The 13,856-nt window shown below is 45.8% G+C and overlaps 5 protein-coding genes across 5 annotated transcripts; 2 read left to right on the top strand and 3 right to left on the bottom strand.

Annotated features, from left to right (window-relative positions):
* Positions 1-83: 83 nt before the first annotated feature.
* EYB26_008195 (uncharacterized protein) lies at positions 84-1,303 on the bottom strand (the record flags this gene model as incomplete). The annotated part of the gene is made up of 3 exons (XM_054267452.1): positions 84-554; positions 615-704; positions 767-1,303. 3 exons carry the CDS (start codon positions 1,301-1,303, stop codon positions 84-86), a joined length of 1,098 nt encoding a protein of 365 aa, XP_054123427.1.
* A 553-nt stretch (positions 1,304-1,856) lies between these two features.
* EYB26_008194 (uncharacterized protein) lies at positions 1,857-3,440 on the top strand (the record flags this gene model as incomplete). The annotated part of the gene is made up of 1 exon (XM_054267451.1): positions 1,857-3,440. One exon carries the CDS (start codon positions 1,857-1,859, stop codon positions 3,438-3,440), a length of 1,584 nt encoding a protein of 527 aa, XP_054123426.1.
* Positions 3,441-4,042: 602 nt separating this feature from the next.
* EYB26_008193 (uncharacterized protein) lies at positions 4,043-4,716 on the bottom strand (the record flags this gene model as incomplete). The annotated part of the gene is made up of 2 exons (XM_054267450.1): positions 4,043-4,626; positions 4,686-4,716. 2 exons carry the CDS (start codon positions 4,714-4,716, stop codon positions 4,043-4,045), a joined length of 615 nt encoding a protein of 204 aa, XP_054123425.1.
* Positions 4,717-6,547: 1,831 nt separating this feature from the next.
* EYB26_008192 (uncharacterized protein) lies at positions 6,548-10,601 on the top strand (the record flags this gene model as incomplete). The annotated part of the gene is made up of 5 exons (XM_054267449.1): positions 6,548-7,029; positions 7,087-7,201; positions 7,257-8,823; positions 8,883-9,055; positions 9,111-10,601. 5 exons carry the CDS (start codon positions 6,548-6,550, stop codon positions 10,599-10,601), a joined length of 3,828 nt encoding a protein of 1,275 aa, XP_054123424.1.
* Positions 10,602-10,849: 248 nt separating this feature from the next.
* On the bottom strand, positions 10,850-13,842 carry EYB26_008191 (uncharacterized protein; the record flags this gene model as incomplete). The annotated part of the gene is made up of 8 exons (XM_054267448.1): positions 10,850-10,886; positions 10,950-12,937; positions 12,989-13,252; positions 13,302-13,407; positions 13,457-13,503; positions 13,566-13,617; positions 13,682-13,700; positions 13,770-13,842. The coding sequence occupies 8 exons, from the start codon at positions 13,840-13,842 to the stop codon at positions 10,850-10,852; spliced, it is 2,586 nt and encodes an 861-aa protein (XP_054123423.1).
* Between the last annotated feature and the right edge of the window lie 14 nt (positions 13,843-13,856).

The raw sequence follows: 13,856 nt of genomic DNA, 5'->3' as shown, positions 1-13,856 counted from the left end.
TATGAATGAGACAACCTGAGAATTGATATCTATTGTTACGGATTAAGGCCTTCAAAATTTGGAAACTATTCTTGCTGTATCATTCATGAAGTGAGATCCAACACAACACGTCCCTTCAACTCCATATTATCCATCTGCTCAAAAACCTGCTGCAGATTCGACATTGGCTCTACCCTAAATCGAGTCTTCACTACTTCCTTAGCAGCCAGACTCAGAGTCTCAATGGCATCCTGGCGATTTCCAACCAGGCTGCCGACAATTCGAATCTCCTTCGAGATCAATGACGCCGGGTCTGCAGTTGCAATTGGTACCTGCTTTCCTTCTGGAACTCCAACACATACTAGAGTGCCAGCAAAGCGCAAGACTTTCAATGCAGCAGCATAGGCCTCATTGGAGGCCGTGCAAACAATAACTGCTGCTGCACCTAGACCATCCGGAGTCGACTCTTTAATGGCTTTGACAAGATCTTCATTCGATGCGTACTTAGTCACATCAAAGAACGTATTTGCGCCGCACTCTTTTGCAAAATTCCCCTTGTCACCATAATCTACTCCCTAGTATTCCGTTAGAAGAACTATGAGTTAAGTATGGATCTCTAAACGGTGAACACTTACAATCATTTCATAGCCCATTCCATTTGCTCCCATTTGCAGGGCAAGATGTCCGAGGCCTCCTGTTGCTCCCATGATGACGACGAAATCTCCCTATTCACAGAATTTCATTAGAATATTTGAGATATTTTATCCTTACAACGAGATTCGCTTACCGGCTGACCTTCACATTTCTTCAAGGCAGCATAGGCAGTGACTCCACCGCATAGCATTGGTGCCGCAAGATCGCTAGCGAGTCCATCCGGAATAGGCGTCACATAGTTCGCAGGAGCAAGGGCAAACTGCTGAAAGGATCCCGGGACCTCGTAACCAGATATCTTGCCCTTCAAGCAGCATCCATCCCTTCCACTTAAACACGGACGGCAATTACCACAAACTCTGGCCATCCATTTGATACCCACCCGGTCACCGATCTTCAGTTTAGAGCTCTCGGTGCCAGGTCCTAACTCTGCGATAATACCAATACCTTCGTGGCCTCCAACTTGGCCTGCCTGAGTAGGGGGCCCGAGGTAACTCCACCTCCGCATCATCACACTCAGATCGCTACGACAGACGCCGGAGTGAGTCATCTGTACTAACACATCTCCAAAACTAGGCTTTGGCGTGTCTATTTCAATGACTTTGGTGCTCAACCGCCCAGGTTGATCGTAAATGATGGCTCGATGGCGAGCAGGAGTCTGGGTAAGAGCCATCATATAGGTTGCAGACAGGAAATCTGAAATATCGTTCGAGAAGATTGAAGGGATACGTGAGATACAGCGGAAAAGAGGGGATTCTCCCCGCAAAGCATCAATAATTAACATCGTAAAGCTGTTTTTTTTTATATAACTAGCTAAATAGATGTTAGTCGAATAACTAGTGTCCTGTCATCTTGCTTTCCCTTGACCGGATGAACTAAGGGTGCTTCTAAACGGCCGGTATTCTTGACGGGGGATAAAGATGAGTTCCCCGACGGCCGTTGGTGAAAAGTGGGCTCCCTTATGTAGACGTTCTAGGAGATAAAAGACAGCACACATATCTGCCGAGATAACGCTTAAGATTGAGTTTATTCTCCTTATCTCCTGTCACAGCTTGTCTCTCCTATGATTCATGTGTCTACGCGTGTGTGGTCGACCTTCAAACCATCCAGCATCGATACGAAGATGGATAAATATTATGGATTTCTCACATATAAAGCGGAGGTTATGGGTCAGGCGAATCCACTGGAATTTCATATAGTCTATCGACTATCAATCTTTGAGCCACATGGATACCAACGTGAGTTACCTCGGGGGCGTTCAAGCTGAGAAGTCACCCTGCACGGATACACATAACAGCACCAAAGAGCGCGATGGAAGCTCAACACAAGGAGACATTGAGATGCAGCCAACATACGGCGATTATTCTCGCTACACAGTGTGGACCAAAGTACGCTCCTGGTCCAACAAAGTTGGCGCAGAAGAATTCGGCATAGAACGTATATCAGAGGAAATTCGAACAAATCAACACCCACGCGACTATTTCACCATCTTCTTCGCTGCCAATTGCAACACCGCGACATTGGCCACCGGGTTTCTTGGTCCTGTGACCTTTGGACTTGGATGGTGGGATTCATTTCTCGCAATTGTATTTTTCAATGTGCTAGGCGGACTTTACCCAGCGGTGATGGCAACCCTAGGGCCCAAACTCGGACTCCGTACCATGATAATCCCGCGATACAGCTTTGGATGGTGGCCTGCAAAGATTCTTGCTATTCTTAATGTCATCAATCAAGTCGGATGGGGTGTGGTCAACTGTATCTCGGGTGCGGCAGTATTGAGTGATGTAGGTAGCCACGGAATTCCTATGTTTGCCTCCATTATCATCGTGGGAATTATAGCCATTGTCCTTGGTCTTTTCGGATATAAAGTGCTACATTTCTATTCGAGATATTCGTGGATGATCATGCTCGTCTGCTTTGCCATCACAGCCGGATTTGGTGCGCGTCACTTTATGAACGTGCCGATGGGCAGTGGATCTCTCGAGGCCTCCAACATTCTCTCTTTCAGCACATCTATAATCGGATTCCAAGCTGCATGGGCACCGATTGCAGCGGACTATGGCGTCTATATGCGTGAAGATACCAAGGCCACTGTAACTTTCTCTTGGGCTTATGCCGGTCTGCTGTCAGGTCAGATTCTGCTCGAACTGCTTGGAGCAGCTATTGGCACACTGTACATGAATCCCAACCCACGTTTCCAGACGGCCTACGATGAACATGGTCTCGGCGGCCTCTTTGGCTCTGTATATGAAGGAATAAACCCCGGGGTACGGGGCTTTGGATATTTTATCGAAGTCCTCATCGGCCTGTCCACAGCAGCTGTGATAACAACGAACATCTACTCATTGGGGCTGAGCGTGCAAATGATAACAAAGAAACTTGTCATCGTGCCCCGTCCTGTTTGGTCCTTCGTCGGAAGTATCGCCTTTCTAGCCATTGCGTTGGCTCTTCGGGACCATTTCGAAGATGTATTGGAAAATTTTCTTCTCGTGTGTGCATACTGGTTGGTGCCATTTTGCATGGTTCTTATTTTGGAGCATTTCATCTGGAGAAGGCACTATGAGTACGACCTCAATGCATGGAATGATCATACTCGCTTGCCGTACGGCATCGCAGCAGGTGTAGCGTGGGTGTGTGGTACCGCCATCGCAGTTGTATCCATGAGTCAGAGCTGGTGGATTGGTCCCATTGCTGCTGCGATACCAGGATCTAGCTACGGAACTGATATCAGTTGGATATTGGGTGCAGTAGTCTCGTCTGTTCTCTATATTCCGATAAGGATCTGGGAAAAGAAACGCTGGGAACTCTGATGCTGCTGAACTGCCCCAGCTTCAATGCCTGAAATGGGTTTCATCTTCCCATTTGCTATATCTGCGTTTTGTACTTCCTGCTATTGTCAATGTTGCTAGTCGAATAATCCCAAACGTACATTCACTGCAACGTCTTATCGCTTTTGAGTCGTAAGTGTAGTTAGAAGGGTAGAGGGCCATGAGTGATTGAAGGAGTGAAGTTCAAAAGTACCAGTGCCTTTCCAGTAGTGTTGGCACCCCCTTGAATTTTGTCGGATTGGCGGGTTTACTCCCGGCTAACCCTGAATGTATTTTACAAGTATAAGAAAGGAAGAAGTGACTAGCAAGATTGTATCTGTTTCGTTCTCTGTCTCTCCGTCTACATGATGTTCCAAAGCCGGGTTCTTATAGACATTCTGGTGAGCTGATTTTGTGTATGATCGACGTAATTTGTGATCTATCATGAGGGGTAAATCTGGGGGCCATAATGTAGAGCTTCTGATTGACTGCCTCATTTGACTGCTCCTGGATATCCGGATTATCTAACAAATTTTTACCCAAATCCTTGTATTACCGCCTACCTAATTAGGCTAGACTAGAATTTACCGAACCTCCAAAAAACCCTAATATTTTGTATACCAGCCATCTGCGTTCAGTACGGCCTGTACTCTATGAGGCATAGAGTCGCTCAAATTTCGAAGTACGCGCTCCTGAATCGATTCCCATGCCTCTATGCCTGCTTGTATTAAGGCGTATAATGTAGTATCATTATCCGGTGCATTTTCTAGCTCAGGATGATCTTGACGGATGATTGTTTTCATAATTGCCCAAAGACTCTCGATAGGATTTAAATCCGGCGAATATGGTGGCCAAATCATCACTTCAACTTGCATTTCTCGAAGCAAGTCACGAATAATATGAGCTGTATGAACAGGCGCATTATCTTGCATAAAGATATCTCCATTTTCAAGTAACTCTGGAAGCTGGTTCATATAAGTTTGGCGTATAACTGTCGCAGTGATACCTCCACGAGATGATCCATCCGAGGTTAATGGAACTAAGCTTGTACGCATATTATATCGAAATGCGGCCCAAAACATCTTTTTAATGCTTTTCCCAGTACGAATCTCACGTACGTCATGCTCAACTAGTTGTTCACTAGGATCATTCCAAGTCCAAATCAATTGACCTCCTTTGCCTCGTTCAACTGTAGATTCGTCACTCCATATTACACGTTGCCAATCTGTAGGTGTAAAATGAGCATACCTCTGTGCCCATTAAAGCCTTTTTTCTGCATTCTGAGGAAGGATTTCAGGGCGGTCTCGTTGTAGCCATTTCCTCATATGGAGATTGTGGAATACTCGGCGGATAGTAGTCTTTGAACATCGCATATCCACATATTCTTGAAGCTCATAATATTTAATATGAGGATTCTCTTTTGTAAGTTGAATAAGATTCTCTTTTTGCTCGGATGATAGTTTGCTAGGCTGCCCGGAGCGAGGTAATGAGCGTTGATTAACCCGTTCTTGCTCCTTCTTGATTGTATTGCGAATAGTTGATATAGGGATCTCTGGGTGCACTTTATGAATTCGTTTATAGCCCCAGCGCGCGCTTGTATGAAGCTCACATATCCGAGCTCTCATACAAGGGTCCAGTTCTCTGCGCGCTGTACGACGTCGAGGAGCCATGATATTGGTGAAAAATATAAAGATGTAGGACTCTCATAATAATTTCTATGGCTTGGGATGGGACGCGATTTCAACGCGCTAATTTTGCCGGCAATAAATGGGGGCGGTAAGAGGGGGGCCCACTGTATCTGGAAGTCGCGTAATATATCGCGTCAAATACTTACGATAAATGCAGTATCCAGCTGAAATATTACAACGCTAACCCTGATAGGATTTAGCTGCAGAACGGCCCCACCAAACCCTTTCGAGCACTTCCTGCCTCACAAACAATGTGAGAATTTGAGTGGGACGCTGTAATGTATTGTATTGTGTGTCTACCTAAGAGGGAAAATTATCTGACACAGGTGGCCTTACATAATTGTGTGTAGATGTCACGGACCTGGATCTGTCTTAGTTAAACAGCGTTGTGTCGAGGTACGCTAGGCTTGGTTTGAACCACACAAAGGTTCCTTGATAATCGTCGATAGAGTGGCTTGAGTGAACGAAGTAACAATAGTCGAACTTGTGTCTGGAAGTCTTAAATGTAACTAAGATAGAAGAGATCCCCCGTACAGCCTGGTGCCCGTACGAGTATGAATGCCTTGCTGACTCTCACTGTTGTATTCAAGTGACTTATGTCAAAGAACTATGAAGAACTAAATACATGATGGTGAATGAGTGTCCTTATATATCCAGTCCTCCCTGTTCCGTATATTTTATATTATATACTTTATACTCATTCCTGAGTATCCCATAGCAAGTATATAATATACTATCCAATCACGTTCCTTCATAAGATATACTTCGTATCTTATCGGTGTCTTTGTGGTTTCGAGTATATCTTTGGTCACGTGATTTATGTAGTCCAATTATCTTTCTTGGGTTTTCCGTTTCTGTTGTCCAATCGTTCCTTCCGGTCTGTTTCTTATATCGCGTAGCATATGCAGGTGATTGGTTTCGTAACAGTAGAACTGTGCGCGCTATTTTAGTAAGGAGGTCTCTTGGCAAATCCTTGTAATGAGGACCGGTTGATATCCAATGAGAGCAGCAGAGTGGATTTATGCGCTGCAATAACCGTATCCGGGATAGCCGTAAAATAACGTCTGTCACAATGTCATCTCGACTTCACTCAAGCAAAAGGGGATTTTATTGAGACACAGTTCAGCATTGGCCGTATATCAGAGAATTTGGCTTCGATGCCTTTTAGTGATATCGTGAGACGGGCGATTCCTCGTTCTTTACATCGTCAGAATTGAAAACGAGCTGTGCTACCGTCAGATTGATGGCATCATCTCAGCCCCCTTAGATCATAGTCTATATGACTTTTGAATAATCTAGAAACGAGCCGTTCTTGGATATATCATCTCTTCGGGCTCTGTTGTTGAGACTTTCAGTCTATACCATACGGGAATCTTAGAGTCAGTCAGCAACGAAGTCCATTATCATCAGATGTCGGATATCATGAGCCTCACAAAGCCAAAAATTGGCTTGCTCTCGCAGACCATAGTACCAAGTCCCAGCATTCAATTTGCCTTGCCTGCTCGGTTGCGGAACAAGCGTCATAACGATGTCGTCTTCGTGTATGAAAGGTCCTTAGTCATTCGTGAAATCATCTCAGACACCTATCTGGAAGATGTCATGGTCAATTCGGATTTTGACGCCAATATAGTCGCTGCGAAAACAGTCAAAATCGACCAAGATACTTTAGAGGGAGCTGAAATTAAGCTGAACGCTCAGAAAAGCCCCTTGGAAGTCGATCGACAAGATGATTCACTGCCAGGTCATATTTTAGCCCTGACGTTGGACTCAAGAGAATTGCTATTTCTTTACTGTCATAGCGGCTCTCCAGATAACGACGTGGGATTTGTCCATTTCCGCAGAGCCTTACCCTCCGATGTGAGCATATCTGAGAGATTTGGCCGACATCTAGCTGTCGATCCCAGGTAACCAGTGTTCTCCCACAATCTCTTAGAATACAGTCTAATAGCACTCACTTATAGGTCTCGTGCAGTTGCAGTTGCAGCACCCGCTGACTTTTTTGGTGTCTTCATGCTTAAGGCATCAGGGGAGCTGCATTCACAAATTAAGGGGGGTACATTGGCACCAATTGCCGAAGTATGCTTTGAAGTTATAATGATCTTGACCTTTTCCTCACGCTAACATGATACAGGAGCGGTTTTATCGGCTAGAAGGTCACATTATGTTCATGGATTTTTTATACTCTCCAGAAAATGAGAAAAACAACATCGTCCTTCTACTCATAGTATCTCGAGGCCCTCTTACTTATGCCATGCATTACATTTGGGACTCTGAAAAAGGAGTAAGGCAGGCGCAGCCAAAACCGATTACCAGCAAGCTTCCTGATTTTTGCAGATTGCCTAATCTACTCATTCCTCTGACAAAGTCCTCAAATTATCTGCTCATAACCCCTTCGTTTATAATCATTAATCGGAACCCTCTGAGTCCCAATTCCAAGCGCGTGAAGCAACGTTGTTCCGACTTAATATCAAAGTCTCCATCCATATGGGCAAAGTGGGCTCGTCCATATAGGCACCCGAAATATGACATATTGCATGACGACGTCTTCTTATGTAGAGAAGATGGACGTCTCACTTACGTTGAAATAGACAACAAAGGTCAAATCGAATCTATCAATGTGATTGGACAGTTGGATTGCGAAGTGGATGCTGCTTTTGACACCATTGATTTTAACCATCCCAGTCACGGGGGCGATCTGTTGATCGCAGCAGGCAGTACAGGTCATGGAGGCTTGTTTATCCAGACTGCAAGACAGAATCCAGAATGTGTGCAGAGATTTGTGAACTGGGCGCCTGTGTTCGACACTGTCATAGTGCCGCCACTTCAGAAGAAGGCTGGACATGAATTTGATATGACAAAAGATCTGAGCGATGATCTTCATCTGTATGTATCATCTGCCTCATCGAATAACAGTGGTGCTGTATATGAATTCCGTCATGGTTACGAAGCCCAAATCGGGATGATTATCCCCCTGGAAGATTTCACTACTGCACGGGCGGTTTGGGTCATACCGGATTTTTCCCAAGATGGAACCTATTTCTTGATTTCCGATCCAATCTCTTCGGCCTTGATGCATCTTTCGCGGAACGAGAGCGGTGAGGGTGATGAGATTTATGCCGTTGATGGCTCTGATCTATCCCTTGACCTGTCAGTAAATTCTCTGGCAGCGGGCTATACATCTACTGGAGTTTTGTTCCAAGTCACCTCGAATGCCGTCCGGGCAGTGCTACTGAATAACCCGGAAATAAATTGTGTGTCGGACTTTTCTATAGATCAAACTGTCTTGGTTGCGACACTCAGTGAGGAATTAGAACTTGTTGCAGTTGCTCTCAGATCTGAGCAGGGAATAAGTATACAGGTTGGAAGGGCGATACTGAATGACTGCTCTCTCAACATTGATTTCACGGGGAAGACAATCCATGTCGAACATGAGCCTATTTCAATAGTAGTAGAGGCATTGAAGGATGGAGCATATTTGTTTGTCGGTACTAGTGATGGATACCTTGCTTACTATCGGGTCGAACAGGATGAACTTGTGTGCATTGGCGAGTACATGCTCAATCTGCCTAATGATCATGTATCCAAGGCCATAGAGAGTATCGCTCTGATCGATGGGGTGGGAACAGAGAAGGCGGCACTTTATTGTGGCCTCCGCAGTGGCTTGCTCGTCTCCTTGGAAATTATTTTCGAAACAATGAGTAAGTCGCCGAAGGCTAATTGACCATCTATTAGGTTTAGTCGTCTAACGTGTGTCTAGGCATCAACCAGCGAGCTGCAAAGAGATTCGGACAAACCGTTGTCAAGCTCCTAAGAAAAGAGAACACGGTTCTGGTTACATGTGGCATGGGCTTCTGGCGCATTTCAGATATAAGTATAGGCAGTGCATCTGACTTTGATCTCCAACGAATTTGGATCACTGACCAGAATGATGTAAGCGGTTGATCAACTTGTCAAGTCTACACATGCGCTAACATAAAGAAACTAGTCCACATATACACAAAAAGGCATAGAGGGCCTCACAATCGTGAATGCCTCCCAGTGCCCCTCTACAAACAGTTTAGGCGGATCTTTGGTCTGTATCAGCGACGAACAGCTTCTGGTGTGCAGCCTGGACCGTCGAGCCAAAGCAGTGCCGCGCATGGTTGAACTACCTGGTACTGTCAATCGAATCCAGTATTCGGCGCATCTCAAGTGTCTTGTGGTCGCATACATTACAACCGAGTTGGAAACAGAAGCGGGAACGGACCCCGAAAATAGCATTATCAGACGGTACATGCGCCCTCATTTGAGCTTCCTAAACTTTGACGATTATAATTCTCACCTGCTGTCCTACCAACATAACCTTGAACCACTCGATTCCTCGCACGCTCAAAAACCAGTTGGCTCGTCCGGCGAGCGGATAACCTGTATACTCGACTGGATCCCCGAAACAGGTGGACAGAAATACCATTTACTTGTGGTTGGAACCGCACGAAAGACGCAAGAGCAGAGTGGGCGAGTGATCTTCCTGAACGCAAAACGCAACGCTGCGAACCCGGAACAGATTGATTGTTCTTTGAAATATATCCACACATTTGACGGACCCGTACGTGCTATTGCAGCATATGGCGACTCGACCATAATGGTGGCCTCAGGAAATGATATTATCCCTATTGCGCCGCGGTTACCGAACGGTGGAGAGCAATGGGCTGCCGCAGCAAGGTTTAAATTGACCTCTCCAGGAGTTTCGATCATAGTTCGCGACACGTTACTGTACATCAGCACAGCCAGAGAGTCCCTTGTGATATTACAAGTTGTGAACAAAAAATTGGAATTATATGCTCAAGATGGAGTGCGACATGAAAGTCTTTCACATCAATACATTGGCGGAGAGAATGACCTGACCCTCGTCAGTCACAGAGGAGGCACAATCAGCGCCTTTTCTGCAGCTGGCGTTACTGACATGGACAAAATCATCTCTCCAGCCATTGCCGAGGCTCAATTACCTGTATCAATCATTCGACTTAACGCTTGCGACGACCCGTCTCTCCAATCCTCCTCATCACCAGTAGTATACGGCACCACAACGGATGGCGCCATCTACCGAATCTCAACCCTCACCGAAAAACAATGGCGTCTCCTCCGCTTCCTCCAGAACCTATGCAGCAAAGATTCCACCCTGTCTCCATTCCTATCCGCTCGAAAACGGCGTTGGACATGGGCTGATATCGAGCCTCAAGCGAAAAAGCCTTCATCAATGCATGTTGATGGAGATATTTTATCTCGGTTACTACCCAAGGGTACAACATATCTTCGGAAAATGTTACGCAGCGATCAAGAAGAGGAACTGGATAATGCGGTTATGCCGCCGCCAAAGACTTATATAGAACTTTTCGTTGAGCTGTTTGATGATGTTTTTGGGGAGGATATTGTCGAGGGAGATCGGTTGGATTACTTGATGAGTTGGTTACGAAAATTATTGCAGCGGCGACTTTGATATACGAGATACACATTTCGGCTAATTTCCAATCGAATACGATTTTAGTTTTGTAGAGCACTTGTTGAGATATGACTTGTGGGAATTGATTATAAGAATGCATTATAAAAGTCATTAAACGTCAAAATAACCTACCGCAAAAAACGGATATGAGGCATTGAAAAACACTTAACACCAAACCAATCGCCAACCCATGTATCTCCAAAACATCATTAATAACACATATTGAAACCTCCTATGAACTGGCACTAAATTCTGTAGACCGTATCATCATCCTCAAGGAACCTGCAGATCGTGAGATTAGCAAAGAACAGATCAGATAGTTGATTTGCTTTGGGATGGACTTACATTAATTCGTTTCTCTCATTCATTACCTTCAAAGCCTGGATAGCTTCCTGTCTCTGGAACACGTTACGCTCACCTAGGCTTTGATTTGCTCTGATAGAGGTGTTGATAGCACCGATAAGGGCTTCCAAATCCGCGCTGTCATCGTTGGCGAATACTCGACCCATAAGAGGTCCAAGAGTTTGACGGAAGATGTTCAACCGTGCCGGTTGAATGGGGGCAACCGAGCTAGCCTGAGAATCGGTCTGTGACTGGAGAAGCTGTGAGGCGGGAAGAGATGATGCGACAGACATCTGAGATTCGGTCTGTGTCTGGCCCCGGGTAGTTCGGCTAGATTGTGGTTGATCTCGGTAACTGCTTTCAGGAGCTTCAGATTCGAGGGGAGCCGAATCAACTGTTTCCATAGATCTGAGACCGGCTCGCCTGCCGGATCGTCGACTTGAAGCAGGTTCGGAGGGTTCCTCGGTATCATCATCGGAATCATCTGAGTCTTCGTCGGAGTCGAATGTAGTCACTTTGCGTCGCTTTTTCCGTGAATCTTCTACAACTTCCTTGAACAGAGCGAACCGCAGTATCGCTTCAGCCTCCTTTGCATCCTTCTCCTCCACACGGTTCGACAAGCGAGCTTTGGCGTGAGCAGTAGATAGACGAATTAGTGTTTCAAGTGTACGGGCTGTCATGGGAGATGTCTTCCTTTGGTTGCCAGTGAGATCATCATTGCGAAGCGCCGAATATGTGGCGACAATATGATCTGCAGCCCCCTTCGTCAAGACAGGCTTGATCCTAGTCTTGGCATATTGAATGTACTTTTTGATGAAAGGTAGACTGAACACTTCAACATTGCCGTTCTTGCTCGTCGCTGCCATGCCGGCATGTAACATGACATTATATTTCTCCAGAGGCTCCGTTGGTTGGTTGGAATCTTGAGACTCTTCTATTCCTACGCCGAGAGTTTGAGTTGCTCCTTCACGAACCGGGACACCCTCTTCAGCACCTGGCTGGCGATAACGGTGTCGACGCAGTACGTGTTCCGACACAAGTCTATCCCCCTTGTCCTCTGGATCATCCGTGACAATGAACAGTAAATCGAAACGGGAGAGCAGCGAATCAGGCAGAGCAATGTTCTTGTGAGGGTCTTTATGGGGATCGTATTGGCCGTAGATTGGATTTGCAGCTGCAATAACGCTGCACCTAGCATTCAGGGATGTGTGAATACCGGCTTTAGCAATTGTGACGGTTTGCTGTTCCATAACTTCGTGAATTGCAACACGATCAACGTCACTCATCTTGTCGAACTCATCGATACAGACAACACCACGATCACCGAGCACCATAGCACCAGCCTCTAGTCTCCGCTCACCAGTCTCTTTGTCAGTTGTTACGGCTGCAGTGAGACCGACGCCTGACGAACCTCGACCGGTTGTGGCAATAGCTAGCGGAGCAGTGTTCAGGACGAAACGTAGCATTTGTGATTTGGCAGTAGATGGATCACCAACCATCAAAATGTTGATATCACCACGAAGATGGGTACCATTGTCCAAATTCTTCTCAATACCACCCAAAAGCATGAGCAAGACTGCCTTCTTGATGTATTCGTGTCCGTAAATAGAAGGGGCCAGTGACTGAGCCAACATGTTGAAAATCTTAGTCTTCTTGCTTTTAGCCCACTTGTTGATATTGCGGATGTCGGTATCTGTGAGTGTTGCTTGGGCAATTCCACCACCAGACTTGGATGACAATTGAATAATGTTGTTTGCGAGAACGACTGTTCGGAATGTGGAAGAACCTGATCCTGCACCTCTGTTTCCTAGAGAGCGGAAGATTCCCACTAATTGGATACGATCACCAGGTTTTGCGCGGTCGACCAAGTCGTCGTCCAAGATAACATCCACTCCTCGGGGCAATTGACCAGCTGGTGCTCTCTCGGGCATTTCCTGGATCGAAATAGTCTGATGGTCCATATAGGTACAGTAGCCGAACTCGGTAGTGAGCTAAACACTGTTAGCAAGACAAACATTAAAATTTTTTGGAGACTCCCTTACAGGATTCTTCTCGTCGTCCTCTTGAGGATACACGTTCAAGCTTGTGGCACCGCTAGCTGTCATTGTCTGATCTCTATATTTCCTTGCAAAGAATTTGTTCTTCTTTTCGCTGAAGTGGACACTCTGAATAATTTTCGGTCGAACAAGTGAGCATTTTGTGACAATGCCTTCGAGCGATACTATGCGATTGAGGTGGGAGGAGCCTAGCGTTCGGGGGTTGCAAGCGTTTTCACCGAATGCGCCAATAAATGCGCAGTAGTATATCTGCATATGTCAGTAAATAATCGAAGATCAAGTCATATGGCCTACTAACCACATCCTCGGCTGTCTCTCTCGCTGGCCGATTAGGAAGAGTTTTGATGACATTCTTCAGGGCTTTGTTGAATGCTTCCGTGTATTCGAAAGGTGACATGAGAAGACTGTAGAGATCAGCAATCTCTTCTTACGCTGGATCAGTGACCAACATACCCTTGTGCAAGGTCTCCATTGTGCGATCGTATCTCATCAATGCTGACCTGTAAAATTGCTCGGTGAGCTGAGGTTAAACGTCTGATGTTCCCTGCATCAATCCACTCACTGTCAATCTTCGGAGACCTCTGTTTAGCATCAACACAATATCCGCGCGGTAACTATCCGGTCGAGTCAGTAAAACGTCGCTTCGTTCATGTCAATGGCAGGCTGAGTGGGACGAACCTTCGAGCACGAGTATCGGCTAAAAAAAGGCAAAAAATGATGAGCGGTCTGGTACTCCCGATCTAAATGAGAATTGAATCAAACTTACTAGGATCTAAGAACTCAGTTGCTGCCAACACACGATCCTCCGCGGTATCCTCTGGTAGTTGAACTCCATCCATGATTGCACAAGTGA

Source organism: Talaromyces marneffei, chromosome 6, assembly GCF_009556855.1.
Source record: "Talaromyces marneffei chromosome 6, complete sequence".
In the NCBI taxonomy this organism is placed as follows: domain Eukaryota; kingdom Fungi; phylum Ascomycota; class Eurotiomycetes; order Eurotiales; family Trichocomaceae; genus Talaromyces; species Talaromyces marneffei.
The sequence above is the reverse complement of the archived record's forward strand: the minus strand, read 5'-3'. Positions and strand labels throughout refer to the sequence as shown.